Source organism: Canis lupus, chromosome 30 (assembly GCF_011100685.1).
Source record: "Canis lupus familiaris isolate Mischka breed German Shepherd chromosome 30, alternate assembly UU_Cfam_GSD_1.0, whole genome shotgun sequence".
In the NCBI taxonomy this organism is placed as follows: Eukaryota; Metazoa; Chordata; class Mammalia; order Carnivora; family Canidae; genus Canis; species Canis lupus.
In genome coordinates, this window is record NC_049251.1 from 3242444 (window position 1) to 3269225 (window position 26782).

At 35.0% G+C, this 26782-nt stretch overlaps 1 protein-coding gene across 7 annotated transcripts in view; it reads right to left on the bottom strand.

Moving 5' to 3' along the window:
* DPH6 (diphthamine biosynthesis 6) overlaps positions 1-26782 on the bottom strand; it is a 195285-nt gene that overhangs the window by 13778 nt on the left and 154725 nt on the right. For 4 of the 7 annotated variants that reach the window (XR_005381426.1, XR_005381427.1, XR_005381428.1 and 1 more), the window contains 3 exons: positions 22948-23131; positions 16085-16234; positions 14497-14584 (listed from right to left, as the gene is read on the bottom strand). Coding sequence is in view for 3 of the 7 variants with exons in the window: in XM_038579974.1 (XP_038435902.1) it covers positions 23069-23131 (63 nt within the window). In the remaining 4 variants the exon portion in view is untranslated. Of the gene's footprint in view, positions 1-14496; positions 14585-16084; positions 16235-22947; positions 23132-26782 lie in introns of those variants that run through there. The other 3 variants (XM_038579974.1, XM_038579976.1, XM_038579977.1) reach the window with 1 other exon arrangement.

Sequence of the window (26782 nt, forward strand, 5' to 3'; positions counted from 1 at the left end):
TAGATGAGCTCTTGCCATTTCTTTCTGTTTGGTGATCCTTTGTTAAATATGATACTCAACGGGCAGCCCGGGTGGCTCAGTGGTTTAGTGCAGCCTTCGGCCTAGGGCCTGATCCTGGAGACCTGGGATCGAGTCCCACCTCGGGCTCCCTGCATGGAGCCTGCTTCTCCCTCTGCCTATGTCTCTGCCTCTCTCTCTCTCTTTAAAAAATAAAATAAAAAATAATAAAAAATATGATACTCAACGACACTTGCACCTAGGAGTCAGAGGATACCACTGTAAAGCAAGGGATATGAAGCTCCTGTGTCAGAATCCTTCTCCAGTTTCTCCTAGATTGGAAGTAACACAGAGAATTTGAGACTTTCCTCACTCATATCTGTGTTTTCAATAATGTCTGACAGCTGGAGATCTTAAATTACAACTCATGCTATACAAAATGTTTTAGGATTTGGAGTTCCCACCCCAAAGTTATTCCCTGAGGAAGAGGAACAGGTGATAAAAGTTTCCTCAACCATTTGCTGACAACACCTGCCTGGTTTGCTTGCGTATTAACACTTGGGATGCAGCTGCTTCTACTCCGGATGGTCTAGGGATACTGATGTTCTTGTACTACCATGCTAAGAATACTAGGTATCTTGATGATGTGCAGCTCCCCCAACACACTAGTAGATTAAAGATGGGCTGATAGGTCCAATATTATACACAGTTTTCCAGAAGATGAAAGCCATCTGTTACTGTGGCAATCTCCTTTTTCTCTGAGCAAGTCTATAGTGGGTAAGTATGCCAAAGAATGATACTCTGGTCGTGTCACGATGCACTTTATTGCTCTTTAATTCTTTGGAGATTATTCTTCTCATTATCCCATTGGACTATCTAGGTTCATAACACTTTAATGGCAAGAGTTTTTAAGGATTTCTATCTAAAAACAATAGTTTTTAAAAGAGATTTATTTATTTATTTTTGAGAGAGAGAATCCTTAAGGAGACTCCCTGTTGAGTGTGGAGCCCCACACCAGGCTTGATCTCAGGACCCTGAGATCATGTCCTGAGGTAAAATCAAGAGTCAGCCACTTAACCAAGCTGAGCCACCCAGGTGCCCCCAGAAACATAATTTTTATCAGAGAAATTGATTTATAAGAAAAAATTTTATTCAGTCATGCACATGTACACAAGCCGCTTATCCCCCAAATGATTTGAGACAGCTACTTGTGAAAATTTACCTTGCCAGCAACTTTGTTAAAATCTGTTCTCACATTAACTTTATACACAAGAGACAATTAACTAAAACTCTTAAGGTGCTTTGTCTCTTGAGTTCAGAAAATTCTATTTCAACTACTTTATATATATATTTTTTAAATATTTAAATATATACATATATTTTTTAAAGGTTTTGTTTATTTATTCATGAGAGACACACAGAGAGAGGCAGAGACACAGGCAGAAGAAGCAGGTTCCCTGAGGGGAGCCCCATGCAGGACTCCATCCCAGGACCCTGGGATCACGCCCTGAGCTGAAGGCAGATGCTCAACCAGAGCCACCCAGGTGTCCCTCAACTACTTTATATTAGAAAAATAAGTGTGAGGCACCTGGGTTGCTCAAATTCTTGCTCAGGTCATGATCTCAGGGTGGTGAGATGGAGCCTGCCATTGGGTTCCTATTGGGCATGGAGCCTGCTTCAGAGTCTCTCTCTCTCTCTCTCTCTCTCTCTGTCCCCCCGCCCCCAGCTTGTTAGCTCTCTCTCTCAAAAAATGTGTTATGGATACTTAAAAAAAAATATGCTTTATCATTCTTGTATGTCCTAAGGTATCTCAAAAATTTGAATAGTAATAGAAACCTATACCTTACTTACCATATTAGTAAAAGATATTAATAGTTTGTGCAAGTTTTGGCAAGCATGCAAAAAAGTTGGAACACTCATGCACATTTTTGTAGGCATATAAATCGGTTCAACATTTACACAGTAATTTAACAAATGTTCATAGTCCATATTTGGAATATGGAAGATACAATACAGCTTTGGGAAAATTACATGGTCTTCATGATCTTGAGATAAGAAAATATTTTTCTTAAATGAAACACAAAAAGCATTAACCTTAAAAGACCAAAAAAAAAAAAAAAGATAAAGACATCCTTAAATGAGTGAAAAGTGAGGCCACAGTATAGAAGATGATACTGCAACACATGTGTCTAACAAAGGGCTTACATCTAAAATAGTAAAACAAACAAACAAACAAAATACTGATCACTGAAAAAGTATGACAGATAATCCTGTAAAAGAATGCACAAGAGGGGGCAGCCCCGGTGGCGCAGTGGTTTGGCGCCGCCTGCGGCCCAGGGCATGATCCGGGAGACCCTGGATTGAGTCCCACGTCTGGCTCCCTGCATGGAGCCTGCTTCTCCCTCTGCCTGTGTCTCTGCCTCTCTCTCTCTGTCTCTATGAATTAAAAAAAAAAAAAAATTAAGAATGCATAAGAGGGCAGCCCCGGTGGCACAGCGGTTTAGCGCCGCCTGCAGCCCGGGGCGTGATCGGGGTCTCTGTATGATGCCTGCTTCTCCCTGTGCCTGTGTCTCTGCCTCTCTCTCTCTCTCTGTCTCAATAAATAAATAAAATCTTAAAAAAAAAGAATGCACAAGAGACTAAACACTTTACAAAAGAGGATTTCCAAATGTCTAAAAAGCAAGTTATGAGTGAACTACCAATTAAGAATATAAGGCGATTCCAACTCACTAAGATGGCAAATATTAAAAAGACTGACAATATTGTCAGTGTTGGTGAGGCCATGAAGCAAATGGAACTCTAATAAACTGCTGGTAGGAATGCAAATTGCTTTAAGCACTTCAGAAAACCCAGCAATTCTACTAAAAAAAAGGCATATACACTTGAAGAAAAGCTCTGTGTAAAAGTGTTCATAGCACAATTATTTTTAATAACCATAAAATTTCCAAATGTCCATCTTTAAATGGATAAAGTATAGTATACCAATATAATGGAATACTCTTCAGAAAAAAGGTTAAAGGAAAAGAAGAAGCCAAGCTATCTTTATGACTGCATGGATGAATTTTATAATCATAATAGTTAGAAAAATGAAATGAAAGAAATCAGGTACAATACACAAGAATAAACACAATATTTTCATTTATGTAGAGTTCAAATACATGCAATTCCAAGTACCTATGGTATTAATTGTGAGAATGATGGTTAATATCAGGAAGGGGGTAGGAGCAGTGACTGGAAAAGGCATGAAGCCGAGAGGAGGGTGTTTATAATCTTGGGAATGTTTTATTTCCTAATCTGTGTAACAACGACACAGGTATGAGTACTTTATGAAAATTCACTTATCTGCATATTTGATTCTTACTCTTTCCTGTGTGTTAATACTTTAACAAAAAGGTAAGAAAGAAAAAAAAACAATTGTATGGATTTCCCTAAAGTGATCCTTCCAATATCATTTCATTCATGAATGGGTGACCCTAGACAGAGACATTTCTTTCTGCTTCTCACTTTGCACAGTCACCATCTTCTAATAAGTTTTGGTCATGTCATCTGTATTTTTAAACATTTTACCTCACCATCCTTTCTATATAACTTCATTTCTCTTTTTCCATGGAGTGAGAGACTATAACCTGGGTAGCATCACATAAGTAGTTTTGGTTGGGAGTTTTAGTCTGAATTGATCATGACTTTTTTAAAAATAAGGACAGTTCTCTTCTATTTTATAAAATGATTTCTCCTCTACCACCTATTTCTATTGTTTGACTGAAAGTTAGGGCCCCCAATTTTTCTTGCATATATCCCAGTTTTTTATATTATATTCTAGGCCATATCCTTGACTGGAAGGAAATTATTAAATTTTAAACTTGTTCTTGTATTTTGAACTATATTGTATGTTTCTGAACATCCTGTAAATCTCAGGTTACAAATACTTGATTTCAGGAATCCAAGTAGCTTTCTGAATGAATTTATCAATGTTTTTGGAAACACCTGGGTTTTCATTGAATTTTAAAATTTTTCACTCAAATATGTTATTTAAACACATGAAAGAATAAAGGAAAAATAATGAAGATAATGCTCATGGGTGAGTTTGAGAAAAATTTTAAACTGTCTTTTCTCAAATGTTATATAGTGCAGACATAAAGTAATTAACTTGGATTTTTAAAAAGGTCCAATTCTGAATATGGTATTTAAAAAGCATTCTATCTAAGGATTAATGTTATTGAGATATAATGTGCTTTAGACATGTAATTTTCTTATGAACATTTTTGAATCATCTTCCTTTTAGAGCCTTTGGTGCTATGTCTAGCTTTGAACTTTTTTTTTTTTTTTTTTGGTTTTGTTTCAATGAACATATTTGTGGGATAACAGCCAAGAAAAGGTGCCATTTGGGGAAGGAAAGGGAAAACATTTTGTTTGTTTTTTTTTTTCCCTTGGTATATTTTTGTTTACGGAGTGAACACAGGTTGCCATCAAACTTTTAAATCTGAACAGCAGAGGTGACTGTGTCAGCATCACTTTGTTCCTAAAGTCTGTAGTTTTCCAAAACAGTGCAGTTGCCAGCTGACCTCTTTAGTTACTGCCACATTTAGACACTTTAACAAAAGCCTATTGTTGGGAACCCTCCTGCACTGTTGGTGGGAATGTGAACTGGTGCAGCCACTCTGGAGAACTGTGTGGAGGTTCCTCAAAGAGTTAAAAATAGACAGATCTGCCCTACGACCCAGCAATTGCACTGCTGGGGATTTACCCCAAAGATACCAATGCAATGAAACACCGGGACACCTGCACCCCGTTGTTTCTAGCAGCAATGTCCACAATAGCCAAACTGTGGAAGGAGCCTCGGTGTCCATCGAAAGATGAATGGATAAAGAAGATGTGGTTTATGTATACAATGGAATATTCCTCAGCCATTAGAAATGACAAATACCCACCATTTGCTTCGACATGGATGGAACTGGAGGGTATTATGCTGAGTGAAATAAGTCAACCAGAGGACAAACATTATATGGTCTCATTCATTTGGGGAATATAAAAAATAGTGAAACAGAATAAAGGGGAAAGGAAAAAAATGAGTGGGAAATATCAGAAAGGGAGACAGAACATGAGAGACTCCTAACTCTGAGAAACGAACTAGAGGTGGTGGAGGGGGACGTGGGCGGGGGTGGGGGTGACTGGGTGACGGGCACTGAGGGGGGCACTTGATGGGATGAGCACTGGGTGTTATTCTATATGTTAGCAAATTGAACACCAATAAAAAATAAATTTCTAAAAAAAGCCTATTGTTTATCTTAAGTGGTATAATTTCATTTTTATGTATTGCTTGCTCAAGGTGAATTTATTTAGAGGTAGGATTAATGCTCTTAAGTTATTCCATCATTAAATTGCTTCAACAACACTGAGAAATTATTTTCAGCCACTAATTAAAAAATAAATGCAGCACCAGAATCCATCCACTACTTGCTTTCCTTCAGCACTGAGAAAACACTGTCATTAGGATTCCACTGGAAATAATTTATTTGACAACATATGACAAATTTCTACACCTAAATTTCTCACTTAAAATTTCATAGCTAAGTAGCTTGGGGAATATCTTTATTTTTCTTACATGATCCTTCAATAACAGACTTATAAGGTAGGTATATCACTAACCAATGGAGAGGCCATATAACATAGAAGTTAAAAGCAGAAGCATAAGAGCCAGTGTACTTATGTTTATCCCAGCAACTGACTACTTGTGTAAATTTGGCCTAATTAAACTATTAGATACCTCATTTTCATCATCTGTAAATTGGGGAAGACAATAGCACCTAACTCATAGGGTTATTGTGAGGACAAATGAGTTAACAGAGTGCCTGGAACGTAGTAAATATTAACTAAAATTTAGCTAAATTCCTCATTCTTTTAGGGAGGGGAGGGGTCAGTAGGGAGTATCTGAAGATGCTAAATCAGTAGAGACAAATGTACCGCATAAAGGCATGTCATCTTCCAAAAGACCTAAAAATAGAAACTGCTAACTATAGAAGAATGGGAAGTAAAGATAGACACCTACTTTTCCTCAAATCCAATAAAACTAGGATGATAATAGCATAAAAATAAGTGCATGTGCTCGTTAAATACAAAACCACTGCCTCCTCTCACTGTGCCTTCTCACTTTGTTATTTCTGTTATTCCCCATACTTTTTGGAAGTGCCTTTATGATTTCAAACATTTCCTATGCCCTGTTTCTCAAAGGCTGAGCATATAAACACAATCACATGAGCTGAGGAACCTGCAAACCACAAGAAGAAAAATAAAGATTACCACATACAAGTTTCTGTACTTTTCCATCTCTACAATTTTGAACTGGGTTGTGTAAAAATTCCTTGGCTTCAGCTTCCAGCTCCTTAAACTGATATTTATTTTTTTATAATAAATTTATTTTTTATTGGTGTTCAATTTACCAACATACAGAATAACACCCAGTGCTCATCCCGTCAAGTGCCCCCCCCTCAGTGCCCATCACCAATTCACCCTCAACCCCTGCCCTCCTCCCCTTCCACCACCCCTAGTTCATTTCCCAGAGTTAGGGGTCTTTATGTTCTTTCTCCCTTTCTGAGATTTCCCACACATTTCTTCTCCCTTCCCTTCTATTCCCTTTCACTATTATTTATATTCCCCAAATGAATGAGAACATACAATGTTTGTCCTTCTCCGATTGACTTATTATTAAACTGATGTTTAGATCAGTTCTTTATACTCTTCATCCCAGTACCAAGGTTTGGATTTGTTTAACTTTATAACTGATTCACTGTTACAACAGTAGCCCTTTTTGTTAAGTCAGCTGTATCTTCTCTAATTTATTGGATGCTAATAATGGTAATAATTAGTTTTATTCTGCTTCTCATAATAACTCATCTTCCCAAACAGGTGAATTATTTCTGTGTTGAAAACTATGCCTGCCTTCTGTGCCTATGTTGGCTTTCTCAAATTTTTGGTTATTCTTGGTTACCAGTTATGTATATGGATAAGCTTCTAGATTCCTGATCATTGCTACTTGCAGTATAACTCCTTGGTCCAAGTGATAATCATTTCTGTCCTGGTTCTGAGTATACTGATTTTATGTGCTCTGGCCATGCACCAAGGCCTATTCATGTAGGCCACTTATCTGGATTCAAGTACTCCTGCTCTTGTGAGGCCACCCATAGCCTACATCTTGGGCATGAAATCCTCCTTTGAGAATCTCTCCATCAGAGTTAAATCAATATACTTGTGACTAGTCTGGCTTTATATGGCAGATCCAGCTGCCTTGAGAGGAAGCTACTGATGGAATTGTTCTATCATCTGTAATTATATTACTAGCCAGCCAGTCAGAGTTAATCCTTCCCAGTTTACCACCACTGACTCTAATATTTGGTTTATAAATGTCATGCTACATGCTTTATATATTGATGAAACCCCCCAGATAATGCACTCATTTTAAAGAAAATGTTAATATAAGGTATATACCATATTCATAAATCAGAAGTCTCAGTATTGCAGAAATCTCCATTCTCTCCTACCTAGTTTATATATTTAATGTATTTCTGACCTAAATTCCAGAATTATTTTGGTTGAAAAATGACACATTGATTCTAAAATTTTCATGGAAATACTAAGGGCTAAGAATTGCCATGATAATTTTGAAAAACAAAGCTGGAGGCAATCAAGACATACTTAAAAGCTGCTTATAATTCAGATGGTGCAGTACTAGGGCAAAAATCGACAAATCAACCAAAAAAACACAGCAACAATTTGGGGCACAGTTATATAAATAGTTAATTTTGAAAAAAAGATAACAGTATAGACTACTGGAGAAAGAATTTTCCTTTCAGTCAATGATGATGGTTCAATTGTATATGATTATGGAAAAGATAAAATCTGAACCTCACCTCACTCTATACACAGAAATCAATATTGGGGAGACTGTAGATCTAAATGTAAAGGGTAGGGGTGCGTGGGTGGCTCAGTCGGTTAAGCATCTGCCTTCTGCTGTGGTCATGATATCTGGGTCCTAGGATTGGTCCTAGGACCGAGCCTCGCATCGGGCTTCATGTTCAGCAGGAAGTCTGCTTCTCTCTTTCTCTCCTTCTGTCTCTCCTTACTCCTTGGTCTGTCTGTCTGTCTCTCAAATAAATAAAATCTTTTTAAAAATTTAAATGTGAAAGGTAAATGATAAAGCTTCTAGAAGATAACATTTCTTCATAGCTTTGGGCTTGAAAATGTGCTCTTAAATATGACATTGAACACATCAACCATAAAGGAGAAAGTGAGAAATTGCCCTACACTAAATGAACAAATTCTGTTCCAAAAAAGATACCATTAAGAGAGCAAAAAGGCAAGCTATGGAATGGGAGAAGGTATATGCAATAGACATATTTAACAAAGGGTCATATTTAGAATATATAAAGGACTCTTATAAATCAATAAAAAGGATAGTTGGTCCAGTACAAAAATAGATAAGACACTTAAACAGGCATTTCATAAAAGAGATAACCAAAATAGCCAGTATATATATAAAAATGTACTCAATCTCACAAATAATTAGAGAAATGGAAATTAAACCTGCACGGAGATACCACAACATACCAGTAGAATGTACAAAATTGGAAGACCCAACACTACAAAGTGTTGGCAAGAATGTGGAGTGAAAACAATACACTGTACACTGCTGGTAGAAGTGGAAACTGACACTAGTACTTCAAACGTGGTCAGCATCATTTAAGACTGAACATGTGTAAACCTATAGTACTTTACTTTTTATTGTGTACCCTTCTCCAACATTGAATTTTTTTCATATGAATGCTTAAAGGTGTGATAAACAGTAAGCTTTAGGTATTTAACTCAGATATCTAATAGCTTAAACATTTTATCCTTATTATTGGAAGCAGGAACTATAAAAAAAACCTATTCCTATTTGCCAATTATAAAATCGAATCATCTATCAAAGCTAACTGGTCTCTGAAAATTCTGTATATGGAATTACTAGTATATGGAAATACTAAATTACATACGTAATTTTTAAATCACATTTTACTTCTAGTTACTTTTAAAATTAGCACAGTGATCTCAGAAGTGAAGAAAATACTCATGTTTCATGTAGTACTCAGTAAGTATTTACTGAGTACCTTTGGTGTGTTTGAATCGTGACCACTCCCTCTTCACCCTACTCTGTGGCACCAAGGACCCACATTCTAGCTGGGAAACAGGGTATAAGCAAAGTGGAAGTAAAATACATCCCACCATAGGTAAGGATAAGTGTTAATGAGACATATATAACAAGGACATATCGTAGACTAGTGTCAGAGTAGGTTTGTGGCATTCATAGATAGGGCAGCCAAGGCAGGCCTTCCTAAGCAGGTGACATGCTCCCCGGCACAAAGTAAGTCATGTGGATCTCTGGGAGAAGAAGGTTCCAGGCAGACTAAACTGCAAGTGCAAAGGCCTATAACACTGTCTGAAGTTTCCGCAAAAGGAAGCTGTCTTACTTACATTTTGTCTTTTGGAACTTACACTAGTTACCCTACCCATTTGCTTTTTTTTTTTTTTTTTTTTAATAAAAATTTTATTTATTTACTCATGAGAGACACACAGAGAGAGGCAGAGACACACAGAGAGAGGCAGACCTCCATGGAGGGAGCCTGACATGGGACTCCATCCCCGGTCTCCAGGATCACACCCTGGGCTAAAGGCAGAGCTAAACCGCTGAGCCACCCAGGGTGCCCTACTTTGTACTGCAATTTAAGATGTTCCAAGTTTTTGAAGCATTATATATTTTAGTTCTTGCTGAGCAGTTATAATCTAGCTACTTTGTAAAAGCCTTCTAAAATTGACCTTCCAAAATCAAATATAATCTTACTATCCAAAAAGTCCTCACTAAAATCTCCAGGGAAGGTTCTTTAAGCCATGTTTAGAGTCTCTGAACTGGAAGTCAGGTGGTAATGTGCTCCAGTCCCATCCCTGATGGTAACTTGCTGAGAAGTCTCCAACTTCTCAGGCCTCAGTTTCCTCATCTATGTAAGGGACAAGTAAATTGATTTGGGTGTCTTGAGTCTACCTTTTATTCAATGAACAGAGTAGTTTTGAATAACCTTAGACTGAACTCTGCAATTTAACTCTCTACTTTGCCCCAATAAACATTGAAACTTGCCACCTTATACTGGCCCATTTTACTCCTTAGTTATCTGCCCGCCTCCTGACCAAATAACTTTTCTGGACCCTCCTAGTTATAAGGGCATGGTACTGTGACTGTACCTTGTTTATTAAACCCTTCTAGACTTAAAAGCCTGCTCTGGTTAGTTTATTTATCTTCACATAACAAGAATTATCAAAACGCAAACTCACTAGGATAAAGTTAGGAAAACACTGTGAAAAACTGCTAATGACTTCTTTTTTTTTTTTTTTTTTTTAAGATTTTATTTATTTATTCATGAAAGACAGAGAGAGAGGCAGAGACATAGGCAGAGGGAGAAGCAGGCTCCCTGCAAAGAGCCTGATGTGGGACTCGATCCCCAGGACTCTAGTATCACACCCTGGGCCGAAGGCAGGTGCTCAACTGCTGTGCTACCCAGGTATCCCTAATGATTTATTTCCTGATTGTGCAAATACAGAGCCTGCCATATCTGGGCAGAAACATACCCAGGACAGTTTTCAAGCAGCTGCCTTTTATGTAGGTAAGTCAAGCAAGGCAGCTGGAACACTTTTCATGGAATAAAAGTATTCCTTATATAGTTTAAAATGCTCATTTTTTTTTTCTGAAAACCAAAAACAAGAAACAAAAAAGTCTTCATCTTAATCCTTTAATACAAATTGAATACACACTGTTACCAGTAGATTGTAAGTTCTTTGAGGGCAGGACCTATTCCCTATCTGTCTTTGCACCTCAGTGACATAACATAGTAATGCCACACAAAATACACACTCACTACATGCTGGTAGGTTGACTTATATTCATAATTTTCTGCCACTGTTTTCTGGCCCCCTGTGGCATAACACTCTCTCTCTTGCTTGTAGATCTCACAAGGCTATGTATTACCTTTAACAGGCAGCATTTGTCTCCTCCTTTCTCCCAGCTTCACCTGGTAACTCCCAGACACCCGAATCCCCCCAAAATCTAGGTCAGGTGCGTTCCTCGCTCTCTGTCTCTCTGTTTCTCATATCTATTTGTATAATTATAGGTACTATCCTCACCAGACTCTAAATCCTGTGAGGGCAGACAATAAGTTCTCTGTGGTACACCTAGCATCTAGCACAGTGCTTGGCACAGGATAGGTGTAGATGCTGTTTTTAGGCAGGCAGGCTTGAGTGATGGAATGAAAAGGGCCACAGTGATTACCTGACTGAATACAGACAGGCTCATCAGGTGACCCTCCTCCAAATCCCCATAGGCCCTAATTGACAAATGGACTACTTACAACTAGGCACAATTAACAGAAAAGGGAGAAGTCCCTACATCGCATACCTCCTAACCTTCCCCCGTTAAAAACAGCCCCCACTCGCTGCGTCATTGCAGACAACCTCTCCTCTGCCTTCCTGCCCACTCTCTTGAGGTGTATTCAATAAACTTCCATCTTCTTTTTTCAGCCTCAGGTGAATTCTTTCACCTGGGAGGGGGGCACTGGCTTCCACCTGATTGTTGCCCCACAGTTGGGGCTCCCATCCGATTGGACAGACACCCCATTTAGGAACCACAATAGGTACTAAAAAGTGTTTGCTGAATAAATGTTATGAAAGGAAGGAGTCCTAGGATGTAGCTGGCCAAAAGAAGAAAAGGTACTTAAAGAAATAGGTGATAAGAGGAAAAGAAGACTTAAAATTATTTTATCAAGGAAGATAAATCAAAGTCCTGAAAAATTATTTACAACTAATGCTACAAAATTAAACTGAAGAATCCTCATAGATCACAATCCTTAATATTTAGATTTATTCCAAATAGGTAAGAACATAATGCCAGTAGTGCAAGCACAGATACATCCTCAGGAGTCAGTAAAAGATATTAGAAACAGTATAAATTAATGGTTATTGAGGAGCACTGAAGCATGAGAAACTACAGTATCAAGTGATTACAGTGTACACTAGCAATCCAGAAAGTATTGACTTCTCAGATTATAACACACCAATGCTATCTGGCAATATCTGTCATTCTATAAAATACAGGGAAATAGAGTTGTGAAGGATAGGAGGGGGGTCAGCTTTCAAGAAAGTAATAAACATTAAGAAAAAACTCAGTCTTAATTTTACTATTGCTTAAGCTCAGTTTGAAATTCTTTTTTTTTTTTTTTTTTTCAGTTTGAAATTCTAAATTCTTAAATTTAGACTTCTAAATTCCTCTGGCAAAATTTATCTTCTTTGGGGGTTATTAGATCAATTAACCTTGGAAAAGGAAGGTTAAAAGGACTTCTGTGGGCCACATTCTCACAGTATGAACGACAACAGGCAGAAGCCTGAGTGAACTGCTAGTAGGGTTCAAGGAAAGGTCTACACTAGCAGATGATCAGCTCAGTTCTTGCTAAAATTTGGCAAAGAAATACACTGTGGTTTCTTTAGATGACAGCATCATAATTCATTTAGCTCTCCTCTACCTTTTCACAAAAAGGCCAAAACCCCACAGGAAATGTGAGCACTGAGCTTTTCTACCCAGGATCAAAAACTGACTATTTTGCCAGAAATTAAAAACAAGATAGCTAAAACAGTAAATACACAGTAATGTGTTGAAAGAAATAGTCTGCTGGATTGGCCAGTGACACAATGCATCATTTCTATTTTAACTTCTGATGGATAGAAATGTAAAAAAAGAAAAAAAAAGAGAAAAATATTTGGATTGGCAGACTTCCATGAAAATATAATGAAGTCCAAATAAATGTTAAAGAATCTCTTTGCATTAATTTACAGATTTACACTAAACACTATATCTTTAATGGCAAGTTTGATTATACATTTCTAGCTGATTTCCAGGCAGTTAAAAGCTAGCTTAAGGGCCATCTAGAAGGCATGATTTCTTTTCTTTCCACAAAATGCTAAAGCTTCTTTATCATTCTGTATTCAGCCATGAACTCAGCTGCACAAGCCAAATATAAAGATTTTATGGGCCAATCTATCATGTGAATTCGTGAACAAGAATATAAGCCTACTCATGCAGACACTAAGGGTGATTTCCATTTTTATGAATGAAAAAGAACCCTGCATAAACATTCTTTATTTAAAGTTTTAAATGAAGAAAGATGCAAAACAAAATGGGAGCATTTTGTTTTGTATGTCAATATCTTGTAAGAGGGGCAAAGTCAGGGATCTGGCTCACATGATTCCCAAGACAGCAGTATCTCCTTTGCATTAAGTACATAAATGAGATTTATGGTCACTGACCTAATCTTAGATGCCAAAATGTAGCAGGAACAGCTTTCTGAAAAACTTAATTTAAAATTATGGTGTTAACAAAAGCACTTTAAGGAAGCAGACAACACTGCCTGCGTGCATGCACACACGCATCTGAAGAACTGACTCCAGAAAGGAGCCTTGGTTATTTGCATAAAGCTTTACAACACATTTCTGAGATAATCCAAATCCACAGGTTTTACTTTTTCTTCCTACCACTCTGATGTTTATGAATTTTTAAATAAATGCATGTCGCCAGACAGTTGGTTTTCACCACAAAAGGTCATTTAATGCCAGACATTCATAGATTCAGGTTTTGAGGAGGCTTAGAATAAACAAAAATAAATAAACCTGTTTATTCCTTTTCTGAATTTTAAAAGCAGTTTCCTTCCTTACTAAGAACTTAACTAGATCAGCACCTTGGAGAAAAGGCTTGAGCAGCTGCACTTGTAACACTCTATTCATTGAATGAGAGAAAGGCAGCTGAGATACTGCAAATCCACTGCTAACCACTTGGAGAATTTCCTGAACACACTGGTTTTTTTTTACCTGAAAAAGGAAGGCAGAAAGAAAGAAAAGAAAGAAAGAAAGAAAAGAAGGAAAGAAAGAAAGAAGGAAGGAAGGAAGGAAAGAAAGAAAGAAAGAAAAGAAAGAAAAGAGAAAAAAAGGAAGAAAAATATAAAGAAAGAAAAAAAAGAAGAGGAAAGCAAGAAAACAGTAAATGAAACCTATACTGACAGATGTCAACACTTCCTTAATATAGTCCTATAAAACAGAATTCCTGGAAAATAAAACAACCTGCGAATAAAACATCAAGTTGAAGAAACACATCCCTTCCTTTATCATTGGATATTAACAAGTGAACTATGCATATTTAGAGAGGGTAAATGTATGTAAAAAAATGTTTTTCTAATGATTTAAATTTTTTTTACTTTTAAATACAGTTTTGAGGCACATGTACATTTCAGGTATACCAAAATAAACCATCTCCCTGAAACAGATTAATCACGTCACTATGCAATACAGACATAGGGCTAAAAAGATTTTCAAACAATATCACTAAAATTTTTAAATTAAAATGAAGGGTTCAAAAGAACATTGAATTATTTAAATTACCTGAACATTCAATTCTAAATTCCTGTCTTAGGTCAGGTTGTCCAAGAAGAGAGTGAACTTGGCTGTAATTTCTTTGCGAGGTGAATCCCTGAAAGCGGAGTGAGGAGACATGGGGAATGAGACAGGGAAAGAAAAACCAATAATGCTATTGAGTTCATTAATGATCTGGGCAACCAAGGATCAATTCTACTGGGGATTCTCTGAGGAACTCTGTAGAATGTGCCTCAAAACTGCTCATCTGAAGGATGTCAGGCTGGTGCCTTTATTCACAATATCCTGTTTCCCGTTAGTTGAGGGCTGCTGCAGGTGGCAGTAACTCCCTCGCTCTTCCAGGCTTCGTTGGCATAAGGGCTAAGTAAGGTCCCCTGGCGTCAAGAGAAAGCTCCAGGATAGAATAGAGAAATATACAGATCAAGCTTCTGGTAGAACACTATGGGTGTGCCTAGACCTGTTCAATTCTGCTGTAGCTGGAATCAGAGGTAAGGTGACAGCACATGATAAGGGCATCAGATACTTACACGTCAGATGCTGGGTCATCTACAAAGTTTTCACTACATTGAATCAGCTCATGGAACACAGATTGGTAAGATTCTCCATAAATTCAAAGTTTTTGCTTTCATTATTATTCCTAAATTTTAAAAAGCTGAAAATAATCTAATTTATAAAAATAATTTATGTGTGTGTGTAACCAATCCAATTTCCTTTCTGATTAACATTTGTGTATGTGTATATGTGTGTACTTTCAAAGAAATTAATGTTTAAACTAGACAAAAGGATAGGGTGCCTGGGTGACTCAGTCTAAGTATCTGACTCTTGATTTCAGCTCAGGTCATGATGTCAGGGTTGTGAGATCGAGCCCCGTGTTGGGCTGCCCACTTTGTGAAGTCTGCTTGAGATTCTCTGCCTCTGCTCCTCCCACTTGCTCTGCCCCCTGACCCTGGCTTGTGGGCCCTCTCTCTCAAATCTTTGTACTAGGCAAAAGGATAAATTAGAAATTTAAAGAAAAAGAGGAAAGAGAAAGACTCAATGATGTGAAAGGAGAGAAAGAAAATGTATTTATGACAACTAATTTTCACATTTTGTTAGCCCTACAAACTTATTTAAGTGGAAAATAATGTAATTTGATCAGTTTATTGTTTTTTATCTCAATAATAATGAACAATCTGGTCTGGATTTTTCAAATGGTTGTGTCAGCATCACGAGCACATTGTCTTAATTGTACTTTTTAAAAAAGATCATATATTATGGTGGTTAAAATTGCTTAGGTTTTGAGGTCAGATACTTATGTTTAAATTTTCACTCTACAACTTACCAGCTGTGCAAAATGGTGACAATGACATATTCAGAAATTGGTACTTTAGAGTTAAATTATATTAGGTTATGTAAAATATCTGAAGCCTTCAGGAAAGTGTCCAATGCCTAAAAACTGCTTAGTAACACTGGTTATTGGTATTATTATTGTTTATATTCTGCAAATATTAGGTGGTAAAAAAGTTCCAACAGCGAGTTTTGTGCGTATCCTATACTAATATACTACAAAGCAATAAGGGAGAAAAAGAGCATGTAACTGAGTAAAATACAGACTTACAATTTGGTAGAGGGTGAGTCAATGATTTCCAGTGGGAGGTGGAGTTTCACTTTGGTCTTCTTCCTCTGCTAGAGTGGGGATGTTGTTCTCATTACAGTTCACCTCACATGAGCAATTACCTATAAACAGCTTGTCTGAGGATGCCAAATGCTAAGAAAAAAGATTAGTGAGCAGAATACGAAATGATGAATCAGGAAGCTTTAAGAAAAGCTGAAATTGGATAGGTAAGTATAATTTACATTTACTCAAGATGAAACTAAGAGAAAAAGCAAAATACTTAGGAAAATGCAATATATGAGAATGGCAAACAAGTTGATATTGGTGACACTGCATAGTCACTGACCAGTGGAGAATAATACAAGTGCCACTACGGTCACACAACACTTGGAGTAGCACAATCATACAAAGCAGCAAAAGCATTATACAACAGTGTAGAGCTGTGAACTGCTTAAGGGAAAAATACATAGCTGTTAAAAGCAGAAGAGACAAAGTAAAAGTGCATCATATAAAAAAAAAAAATTCCAGATCATGCAGTATCAGGCCAGCATTAGAAACTCGTATGTTAGCGCCCATTAATAAATGAGTTCAGTTATATAGATTAATACATAAACGTTGTGGAAAATAGGACAAAGTAATATAAACAAACACACATAAAGTACCAGACATACATTTAAGAAACTAAATTTACATTAATCTGTGTTAAATCTGTTATTGCACATTGGTGTAATGCTTCTAAATTACCATAGAGATCTAAAGCACACCAAATAGACAGAAGATATCCATTTTAATTCTTCAAAGTCCTCAAATTTCAAAAGTGGAATACAGAAGGATACTTACTTGAGATTCTATAATTTTAGCTTTAGAAGAAACATCAGTTTTTAAAAGATGAAAACTAAGTTTATTTTTTCCTCCAAGATTTTATTTAATTTCAAATTCGTTAACAAATAGTGTAGCATTAGTATCAGTCGTAGAATCTAGTGATTCTACTTACATTTAACACCGAATGCTCATCACAAGTACCTCCTTAATGCCCATCACTCTTTTAGCCCTTCCCTCTACCAACAAACCCTCAGTTTGTTCTCTATAGGAAAACTAAGTTTATTTTAAAATATTTTATTTATTCATAAGAGACACAGAGAGAGAGGCAGAGACATAGGCAGAGGGAGAAGCAGGCTCCCTGTGGGGAGCCTGATGCGGGATTTGACCCTAGGACCCTGGGATCACCCTGAGCTGAAGGCAAATGCTCAACCGCTGAGCCACCCAAGCCTCCCAATAAGTTTATTTTAAAGAATAACTTTCATCAATTAATCCCAACAGGTGACTGGATTTCTAACAAAGTTTGGTTTAAAACAGACACACAAGCTATATATATGAAAGGTAAATTTGTATATCACAATAGAAAATAAAGTATATTTCCCTCCAGTTTTTCAAATTGGTTTCCAAGTGGTTTTTTAAACTGGGTTTTCAAATAGAAACATAATGCTCTTATTACACGGGTTTCACAATATGAACTTGAGAAAAAGTTAAATGTTTTCCTGTAAAACTAACCAATAAATTTTAGAGAAGTCAAAGATGATTAATGCATGCTCATCAGGTCTGTTTTTCTCAGTAATATTAAATGGGTGTTCAGTAATTTATGGTTTATATGATTTCCTTCTTTTGGGTAGTTAAATGAGAATGCTACTCAGCCTAGTATTCCTGCCACTCAGTTTTAATATTTATCAATTCAAGGCTAATCTTTTTCATCTATCCTTTCAACCACTTCTCTTTATCCTCACTGTGATTATGTTGAAGGGAATCCCAGATATCATAGCACTTCATCTGTATATATTTCAGTAAGTTAAGATAGAGAACTCATTTTTTTCTTTTTAAATAAAATTTTAATACAATTATCATACCTAAAAAAGTAATTCCTTAGTATCAATTATGTTGTCAGTTCACATCAAAATTCGATGGACTAAAACAAAATGTAAGATATCTTAGCATATCGTACAATAAATGGCCAAAGCCAAATACACACAACTAATCTGAATATGTGTCTTAGTTTTTAAAACACACTTGGTAATTAATTGCATGTTGTTTTCAGATGAATTGTTAACAGGTAAAGTTCTTAAGTATCCGATATTATTTATTTATTTATTTATTTATTTATTTTTAATTTTTTATTTATTTATGATAGTCACAGAGAGAGAGAGAGAGGCAGAGACACAGGCAGAGGGAGAAGCAGGCTCCATGCACCGGGAGCCTGATGTGGGATTCGATCCCGGGTCTCCAGGATCGTGCCCTGGGCCAAAGGCAGGCGCCAAACCGCTGCGCCACCCAGGGATCCCGTATCTGATATTATTTAATTTAAGATCTCCATTAAAGATTTTGACTTTAAGATTCAGTACTCACCAATGAGTAAAAGTGTGTTCACTTTTTTTCTGTGAATAGTCATGCTAACTTGCATTAACACACGCACATAAACCAAAAAGAGATGCCCATAACAGGTCTTTTTGGTTATACTGCTACCTTATTTTCTACTACATATCACATCAGGTTCTAATAACTATTTTTATCTATGGTGACAATGAATAGACAGCACTCTAGACTACTGCAGAAGATGGCTTTTAAATCAATCATCCTTTGACAAATTAGAGTTGGCCAATTCACTTCAACTTAATTCAATAAATATTGAATGCCTACTAAATACCTCTGTGATATTATATGTACTGTGATGTTAGCAATCGCTAAGAGAGAAATGATGTTCCCTCTCATCAAGCTTATAATCTAGTGTTGTAGAAAAACTAAAAATATCCCAAAGTAATAAATGCCTATATGATCTATTGCTAATATTTAGGAAATGTGATATTTAAAACAATCTCTAGCAACATTTGTTTCTCATGTCCAAAATATGATTTTATTAGGAAACAAATGAGGAGAAGCAGAAAGTTTTGTATGTAGAAAACTACTCAATTAAAATTAATGAGACTAAACCGATTAGCCTAAGTTTTTTCTCTGGATAAGGCATTCATTACTTTCTATGTTTAGCTGTTAGCTGTGTTTAAGGCAGGTGAAATAATTTATAATTAAACCTGAAATAATCAATTACGAATAGTCTGAAACATCAAGTCAATGTTTTTATTATTAGATACCTTTTTTTTCAGAAGTTTGTGATTACCACTGATGATAAAGGGAAGTCAGACAAGAAAGAAAAAGGATTAGAGTGACACACACTATGTTCAAAGAGAAAATGTAACTGCCAATTCTAAATCCATTTAAAAATGGTCTCTATCTTTAGAAAAAATATTTGTTCCAAGCTAAAAGCCCCATTATATGCATTGGAATAGAACCTTAGCTTGTAATTAGGGTTGAGTAAAAAATGTAAACCAGAAATTCAGATATACATAAATACTTAACCTGAATATGGAAAAAAAGTCTCCAGTTAAGTGAAAGCTGTATATTTGAAAGTTCTCAGGAGATTCAATTACCATTCCTCATTCTTTCAGTAAACACAGTTCAGGAGAGGCTTAAAAGGAAGTTATAATAAGTTTAGATTCCCAAAGGATTTATATTCTCTTGTTAGATATTCACTTATTTAGGCAAATAAATGACCAAGTGATAGATATCAAATTGAATCAACAAAAAGAAGCAATATGTATATGTACAATAAGCAATAAGTAGTATATGATATAATATATTGTAAAATATTTTCCTATGTGTGTACCATGGTTTAAATTATAAACAAAGTAAAAAATAAGTCAATAATTTTGTTCTGAACTTTAGTTATAAAAAAGACTGAAAATTATTTATGTATTATGTTTACAGTTAAAGAATGTGCAAAAATATAAGCAGATAGTTTCTATCTTATTTCAAACTGAACTTGAACTATCTTTGGGCCTAATCCAGGGAAATTACTTTTAAAAGAGTGAAGAATCTTATTTTTAAAGAGACTTGAATCTTTCCCTCTGGTTAAACTATTAGAAGAAAATACTAGAAATGTAATGTACAATACGATGACTATGGCTAACATTGCTGTAGATTATACAGGGACATTGTTAAGAAAGTAAATCCTAAGAGTTCTCATCATGAGGAGAATAAGTTTTCCCTTTCTTTCTTTTTTTTTCTTTTCATTGTATCTATGAGAAGATAGATATTAACTGAATTTATTGTGGGGATCATTTCATTATATATGTGAATGAAACCATCATGCTATACACCTTATATTGTGATGTATGTCAAGTATTTCTCAATAAAAAGTTTTTATATGTTTGAGTTGGATCAACAATCTATGAACTTACACATTTATATAAAAGGATCAACAAAGACTGTGAAATATGGAGCTGCAAAGTGTCATATTAGTGTTTGCTCAATAAGGATAGAATTTTTGATGTAATGTGGCACCTAACATATTGTAACATTCATTGTGAAAATACTATCACTTAAATAACATAGCAATTTAAACATTTTCTATGATTACAGTATCCATTTTCAAATTAATAGATACTAAATATTGATATTATTTAATAATATTAGCTTTATTAAATATTAGCTAATTTATAATATTTGACACTGGCCTGTTTTGCTGAGGTGTTGCATTAATCATCAATTCTTGTTGACATTTTTTCTATTCTGTCTACAATTATATTACTGCTTCCAAGAACTTCAATTCCTAACCCCACTTTTAGTATGCTGAAAAGGCCAAATATAATAAAAACATTACACTGAAATAAATTCTTGTTTTCTCACAGAAGTTCTGTATTTGCAACAAATTGAAGCTACCCCCTACCTTTAATGTGTAAGTATAGATTGTGTCCTTAGATTATAAACCATTAAAGAATTACAAAAGGTTACTGCCTAATTTTAGCACAGTAAGAGAAATTTAGGAGCAAAAAAATCCCAACAAATCATTCTCCATGTTGATTCTTGCCCTTTTTCTCAGATGCATAAATTTTAAACAACTATAATCATACCATAGGCTCAACTGTGCCTTTCATTTAAAGGTATGTAATATGCAATTATCAGTGTTGTATAATAAATATTTTCAGTGGATGTATTCCATTGAGTTGGAGTACAGTAATTTAACTATTTCCATTAACAAGAAAAAGGCAAGGGTGTCCATATTTAAAATGCTTAGAAGAATATCTGGTATATACAGTTAAGTTCAGCATTAGAGTTGCCTTATCATTATTATCATTTTCACTGCAATTGTTATTAAAGTACTGAAAAATAAAACTTAAAAAGAATAAGTGGATGTAAAAATATTCAAATTGAATTGATATGTATACAGTTGACCCTTGAACAATGAAGTGGTTAGGGGTGCAGTTGAAAATCGGTGTATAACTTTTTTTTCTTTCTCCAAATTTTTGTATAAATTCCAGTTAACATGCAGTAAATTGTAGTTTTAGGCGTAGAATTTAGTTAGTGATTAATCACTTACAACGACAACACGTGCTTATCATAGCAAGTGCACTCCTAGGCTCCATACCCAAAGTGGGGCTTGAACACAAGACCCTGAAATCAAAGGTCATATGCTCTACTGTCTGAGTCAGCCAGTTACCCCATGTGCCTTCATTAATCCTCATCACCTATTTCACCAACCCCCCTAACTCACTTCCCCTCTGGTGATCTTCAGTTTGTTTTCTATAGTTAAAGAGTCTGTTTCTTGGTTTGCCTCTCTTTGCCCCCACTCCATGTTCATTTGTTTTATTTCTTAAACTCCATATATGGATGAAATCATATGTTATTTGTCTTTTCCTAATTATTTCTTGAGTATAACTTTTGACTCCTTAAGTCTTAACTACTAATAGTAGTTCCACTGCTGACTAGAAGCCTTACTGATAACACAAACTGTCAATCAACACACATTTTATATATTTATTATGTACTGAATTATTACAATAAAACAAGCTACAGCAAAGAAAATGTTAAGAAAATCAAAATCATAAGGAAGAGTAAATACATTCACAGTATTGTATTTAAAAAAAATCTGTATATGATAGAACTGTGTAGTTAAATTGACCTGTATATTCTTGTGAAATCCAAGAAATTAAAAAATACCAGAAATAATTTTAGTAAGTTAGCGCTATAAAATCAATTTATAAAAAATCAGAACTTTTATGTAAACAATAACTTAGAAAACATTGTAAGAGAATTATAAAGTATAACTAACATTTACTGAACATTTGTTAAGTACCAGGCACTGTTGAAAAAACCTTAAATTTACTGTATTTATTCATTTCATCAAAACGAACTTATTCATTAAATCTAAGACAATATCTACTGTAAGACACACAATTTCAAAGATGTTAAAATATGGATATGACTTATTAATAAAATTCAGTATTATCATCTCTGATATTTAAATTATTTTATTTTAGAGAGAGAAGGAGAGTGCATGCCAAGAGTGAGGGTTAGGGATGGGGGAAGGGGGCGGAGGGCGGGGATGAGGTGGCGCAGTGGGGGCAGGGGCGGGGGAAGAGAGAATCTCAAGCACACTTCCCCTTGAATGTCAGCCTGACACAGGGCGATCATGACCTGAGCTGAAATCATGAGTTGGATGTTTAACTGACTGAGGCCTCCCAGGTGTCCCATATCATTCCTATTTTAAAGAAGGAGAAACTGGGATGAGAGGTTAAAAAATTTGCTCAAGTGTAGTCAACATGAAAATGGAAGGCAGCTTGGTTCACTTTCTATTTCTGGGTATACGTAAATAAAACTTTTCTAAATTAACCTTTCTTTAGTCTCCAGAAACTTTACAAACCTTAACATTAATTCTAAGAACTTCGTAGGTTTCACATTTTCTATTTATACAGTTACAACCTGCAAATAATCATAGTTTTATTTCTTCCTTTCCCTAACATACATACATTTGTTATTCTTACCTTATCCACTGGTTGAATAGAAGTGATGATTTCAGGCATCCTTACTGTGTCTTTAAACTCAAATGAAAAGATTTCATCAGTTCACAATGAAGGATGATGTTTACTGCATCTTTTGCAATGGTCATATGCTTTTGTCTTTGGTGAATTCATTGACTGATTTTGTTGTTAAATCAGCCTTGCATCCCTAGAATAACCCAACTTGGTCATGATACAGTATTCATTTTTCTATCTCACAGATTGAATTTGCTAATGTTTTATGAAGGATTTAAAAATCTGTGTTCATGAGTGAGACTGCTTTACTTTTTAAAAAAATCTCTTAATTTTCAGGCTTTATTATTTCCAAGTACATTTTTCAAAAAAATTAGAATCACGAGTCTAAGGTAAATATAGATTGAAGATGTATCAAATGTCAGTAAAGACTGACTTCACCCACTGAGTAAAGCTAGTCCAAGGGAATCTGAGAGAAGATACACTAATGAAAGAATTCTGGAATAATAAGGGGACAGATATACAGAAATGGTTAATGTCCTACAGGGCAATAAAATTGTAACTTTTGGGTTATCTGTTCTACCTTACAGAAATCATTCACATCCCTACCGGACAAAAAACTATTAATTAGTAACTTCACAGAGTCTAGGCCTTAATCAGTAAATTTTATGTGAAATAATAGTTGATCACCTAGAGAATTAAATATTCCTTGAGTGGCCTTGTTCAGTAATATTCCAGGATAACGCTTAAAAGGACACGAGTCATCGTTTCCCAAACGTTTTCAACAGAAATGTCAGTTATACTTAACAGAAGCTACCTTATAATAACCTCATAAAATGAGTCTTCTATATTGTTTTTTTGTAAAGTTTCTATTAAAATTGGCAATTTTTCTTGGCAAAATTTACAGATGAAGCCATTTAGAGCTGGAAGTGTGTGGTTTTTAGCAATATATTTACCTAATATAACTATCCAGATTTGCTGTGTTTTTCTGGTGTCAAAGTTTTTTTATGAATTTTTCTAAATTATCTAGGTTTTCCAGTTTGCTAGCATAAAGTGGCAATATCTTCTATATATACTATAAATTTCATTAAAAATTATTGCTTTAATATTTTTCCACAATTTTGATATCAAATTTTCCATTATCAATTTGTTAAAGAAATTATTAAGTTCCCCCAGGATTTATTCTTTGTGTCATGGATTACTTAGAAATTTATTGTTTAATTTCCACATATATGAAGATTTAAAAACATGCAACATAAAATTTACTATCTTACCCATTTTTAAATGTACAGTGCAGCCGTGTTAACTATATGCTTATTGTTGTAACAATAGATCTTTAGAACTTTTTCATCTTGCAAAACTGATAGTATATTATACTCACTGAATAAATACTCATTTCCCTCTCCCCACAGCCTCTGGCAACCAATATTATACTTACTGTTTCTAAGTGTTTGAGTAATTTAGATACCTCAAATAAGTGGAATCATGAAGTAATTGTCTTTTTGTGATTTGTTATTTCGCACAGTATAATAACCTAAAGGTTCACCCATGTTGTTGCATATGATCAGGTTCCTTTTTTAAGGCTGAATAATATTCCAATGTGTGTGTGTGTGTGTGTGTGTGTGTGTGTGTACTAGTTTTTGTATTCATTCATCAGTCAACAAACATTTGGGTTGTTGCCACATCTCAACTATTATGAATAATGCTACAATGAGTGTGAAAGCACAAATTTCTCTTTAAGACCCTAATTTCAATTCTTTTACATAAATACCCAGAAGTAGGATTGCTGGGTCATGTGGTAGTTCTCTTTTAACTTTTTGAGGAACCTCTGTACTGTTTTAATTATATAATAGCTGCATCATTTTACATTCCTACCAAAAGTGCACAAGTGTTTCAATTTATCCACATCCTCCCCATCATTTGGTATTTTTTTTCTTCTTCTTCTTCTTTTTTTTTTTTTTTGATAGTTGCAATCCTAATGAATGAGGAGATATCTCATTGTGATTTTTTATTTGCATATCCCTAATGATTAGTGATGCCAAACATATTTTTATACAATTGTTGGCCATTTGTATACCTTCTTTGGAGAGGTATATTCAAGTTTTTTGCCTATTTTTAATTGGATTATTTTTGTTATTGGGTTGCAGGGATTCTTTATATATCTTGGATACTATTTTGGTTTGCAAATATTTTCTTATTCTGTAAGTTGATTTTTCACTCTTTTGTTGATTTCTGTGCATAAATTTGAAGTTGGATGTAGTTCATTTTTATATTCCTATTTTTATTGTCTGGGCTTTTGGTGTAATATCCAAGAAATCACTGCCAAGTCCAATGTCATGAAGACTTTTCCCTATGTTTTCTTTAAGGAGTTTTATAGTTTCAGGTTTTATGTTTAGGTCATTAATCCATTTTGAATTAATTTTTGTAAATTGTTCAAAGGAAGGGTCCAAGTTTATTCTTTTGTATGTGGATATACAGTTGTCTCAACACCATTTGTTGAAAATAGTATGCTTTCCCTATTGTGTAACTTGGTACTCTTGTTGAAGACATTTGACCATATATATACATGAAGATTTATTTCTGGGCTCTCTGTTCTGTTGGTCTGCATGTCTGTCTTTATGTTGGTATCATACTGTTTTAATTACTGTAGGCTGGCAATATTTTTTTTAATTAGTAAGTGTAAAGAATTGTTCTTTTTTAAAAGATTATCTGGCCTATTTGGGGTCCTTTGAGATTGCATATGAATTTTAGGCTAGCCTTTTCAATTTCTGCAAATTAATTTTAAAAAGCAATTGGGATTTTAATAGGGATTGCACTAAATCTGTGCTTGCTCTGGATAGTGTGCTTAATTTGACAATATTAAATCTTCCAATCTATGAACATAGACTGTCTTACCGTTTATGTCTTCTTTTTTTTCAGCATTTTTTTGTTGCTGTTGTTCTTAGTGTGTAAGCCATTCACCTTCTTGGTTAAGTTTATTCTTAGGTATTTTATTATTTTTGAGGCAATTTTAAGACTATTTTCTTAATTTTCAGATTATTGTTAGTGTTTAGACACACAGCTGGTTTTTGTGTATTGCAATTGGTTTTGTATCTTTGCTGAATTCACTTATTAATTCTATCAATTTTTTTGAGTGAAATCCTTAAGGTTTTCTACATATAAGATCATGTCATCTGCCTACAGAGAAAATTTTATTTCTTCCTTTCTGATTTGGATGACTTTTATTTCCTTTCTTATCTACTTGCTCTGCCTAGGATTTCTAGTACTATGTTGAATAGAAATGGTGAGAGAGGACATCCTTGTTCCTAATTTTAGAGGAAAGTGTTCAGTTTTTCGTCATTGAGAATAATGATACCGCATGGGCTTTTATTTATGGTTTTTATTATATTGAAGTAATTTCCTTCCAGTTTTAGTTTTTGAGTGTTTTCATCATAAAAGAGTGTTTTATTTTGTCAAGTGCTTTTTTCTGTATCAGTTGAGATAGTCTTGTAGTTACTGTCCTGTAATGTGATATTCTATACTTTTATTTTTGTATGCTGAACCATTTTTGCATCACATGAATAAATCTCACTTGGTCCTAGTGTATAATTCTTTTAACGTATTGTTGAGTTCAGTTTGCTTATATTTTGTTGAGGATTTTTGTAGCACTATTCATCAAGAATACTGGACTATAGTTTTCTTTTCTTGTGGTATCTTTGCCTGATTTTATGCCAGCTTCATAAAGAGAGTTTGAAAATATTCCCTCCTCTTCAGTTTTTGGAAGAGTTTAAGAAATCATGTTAATTCTTTAAATGTTGGTAGAATTCTTAGTGGAGCCATCTGGCTCAGGGCTTTTCTTTGTGAGAAA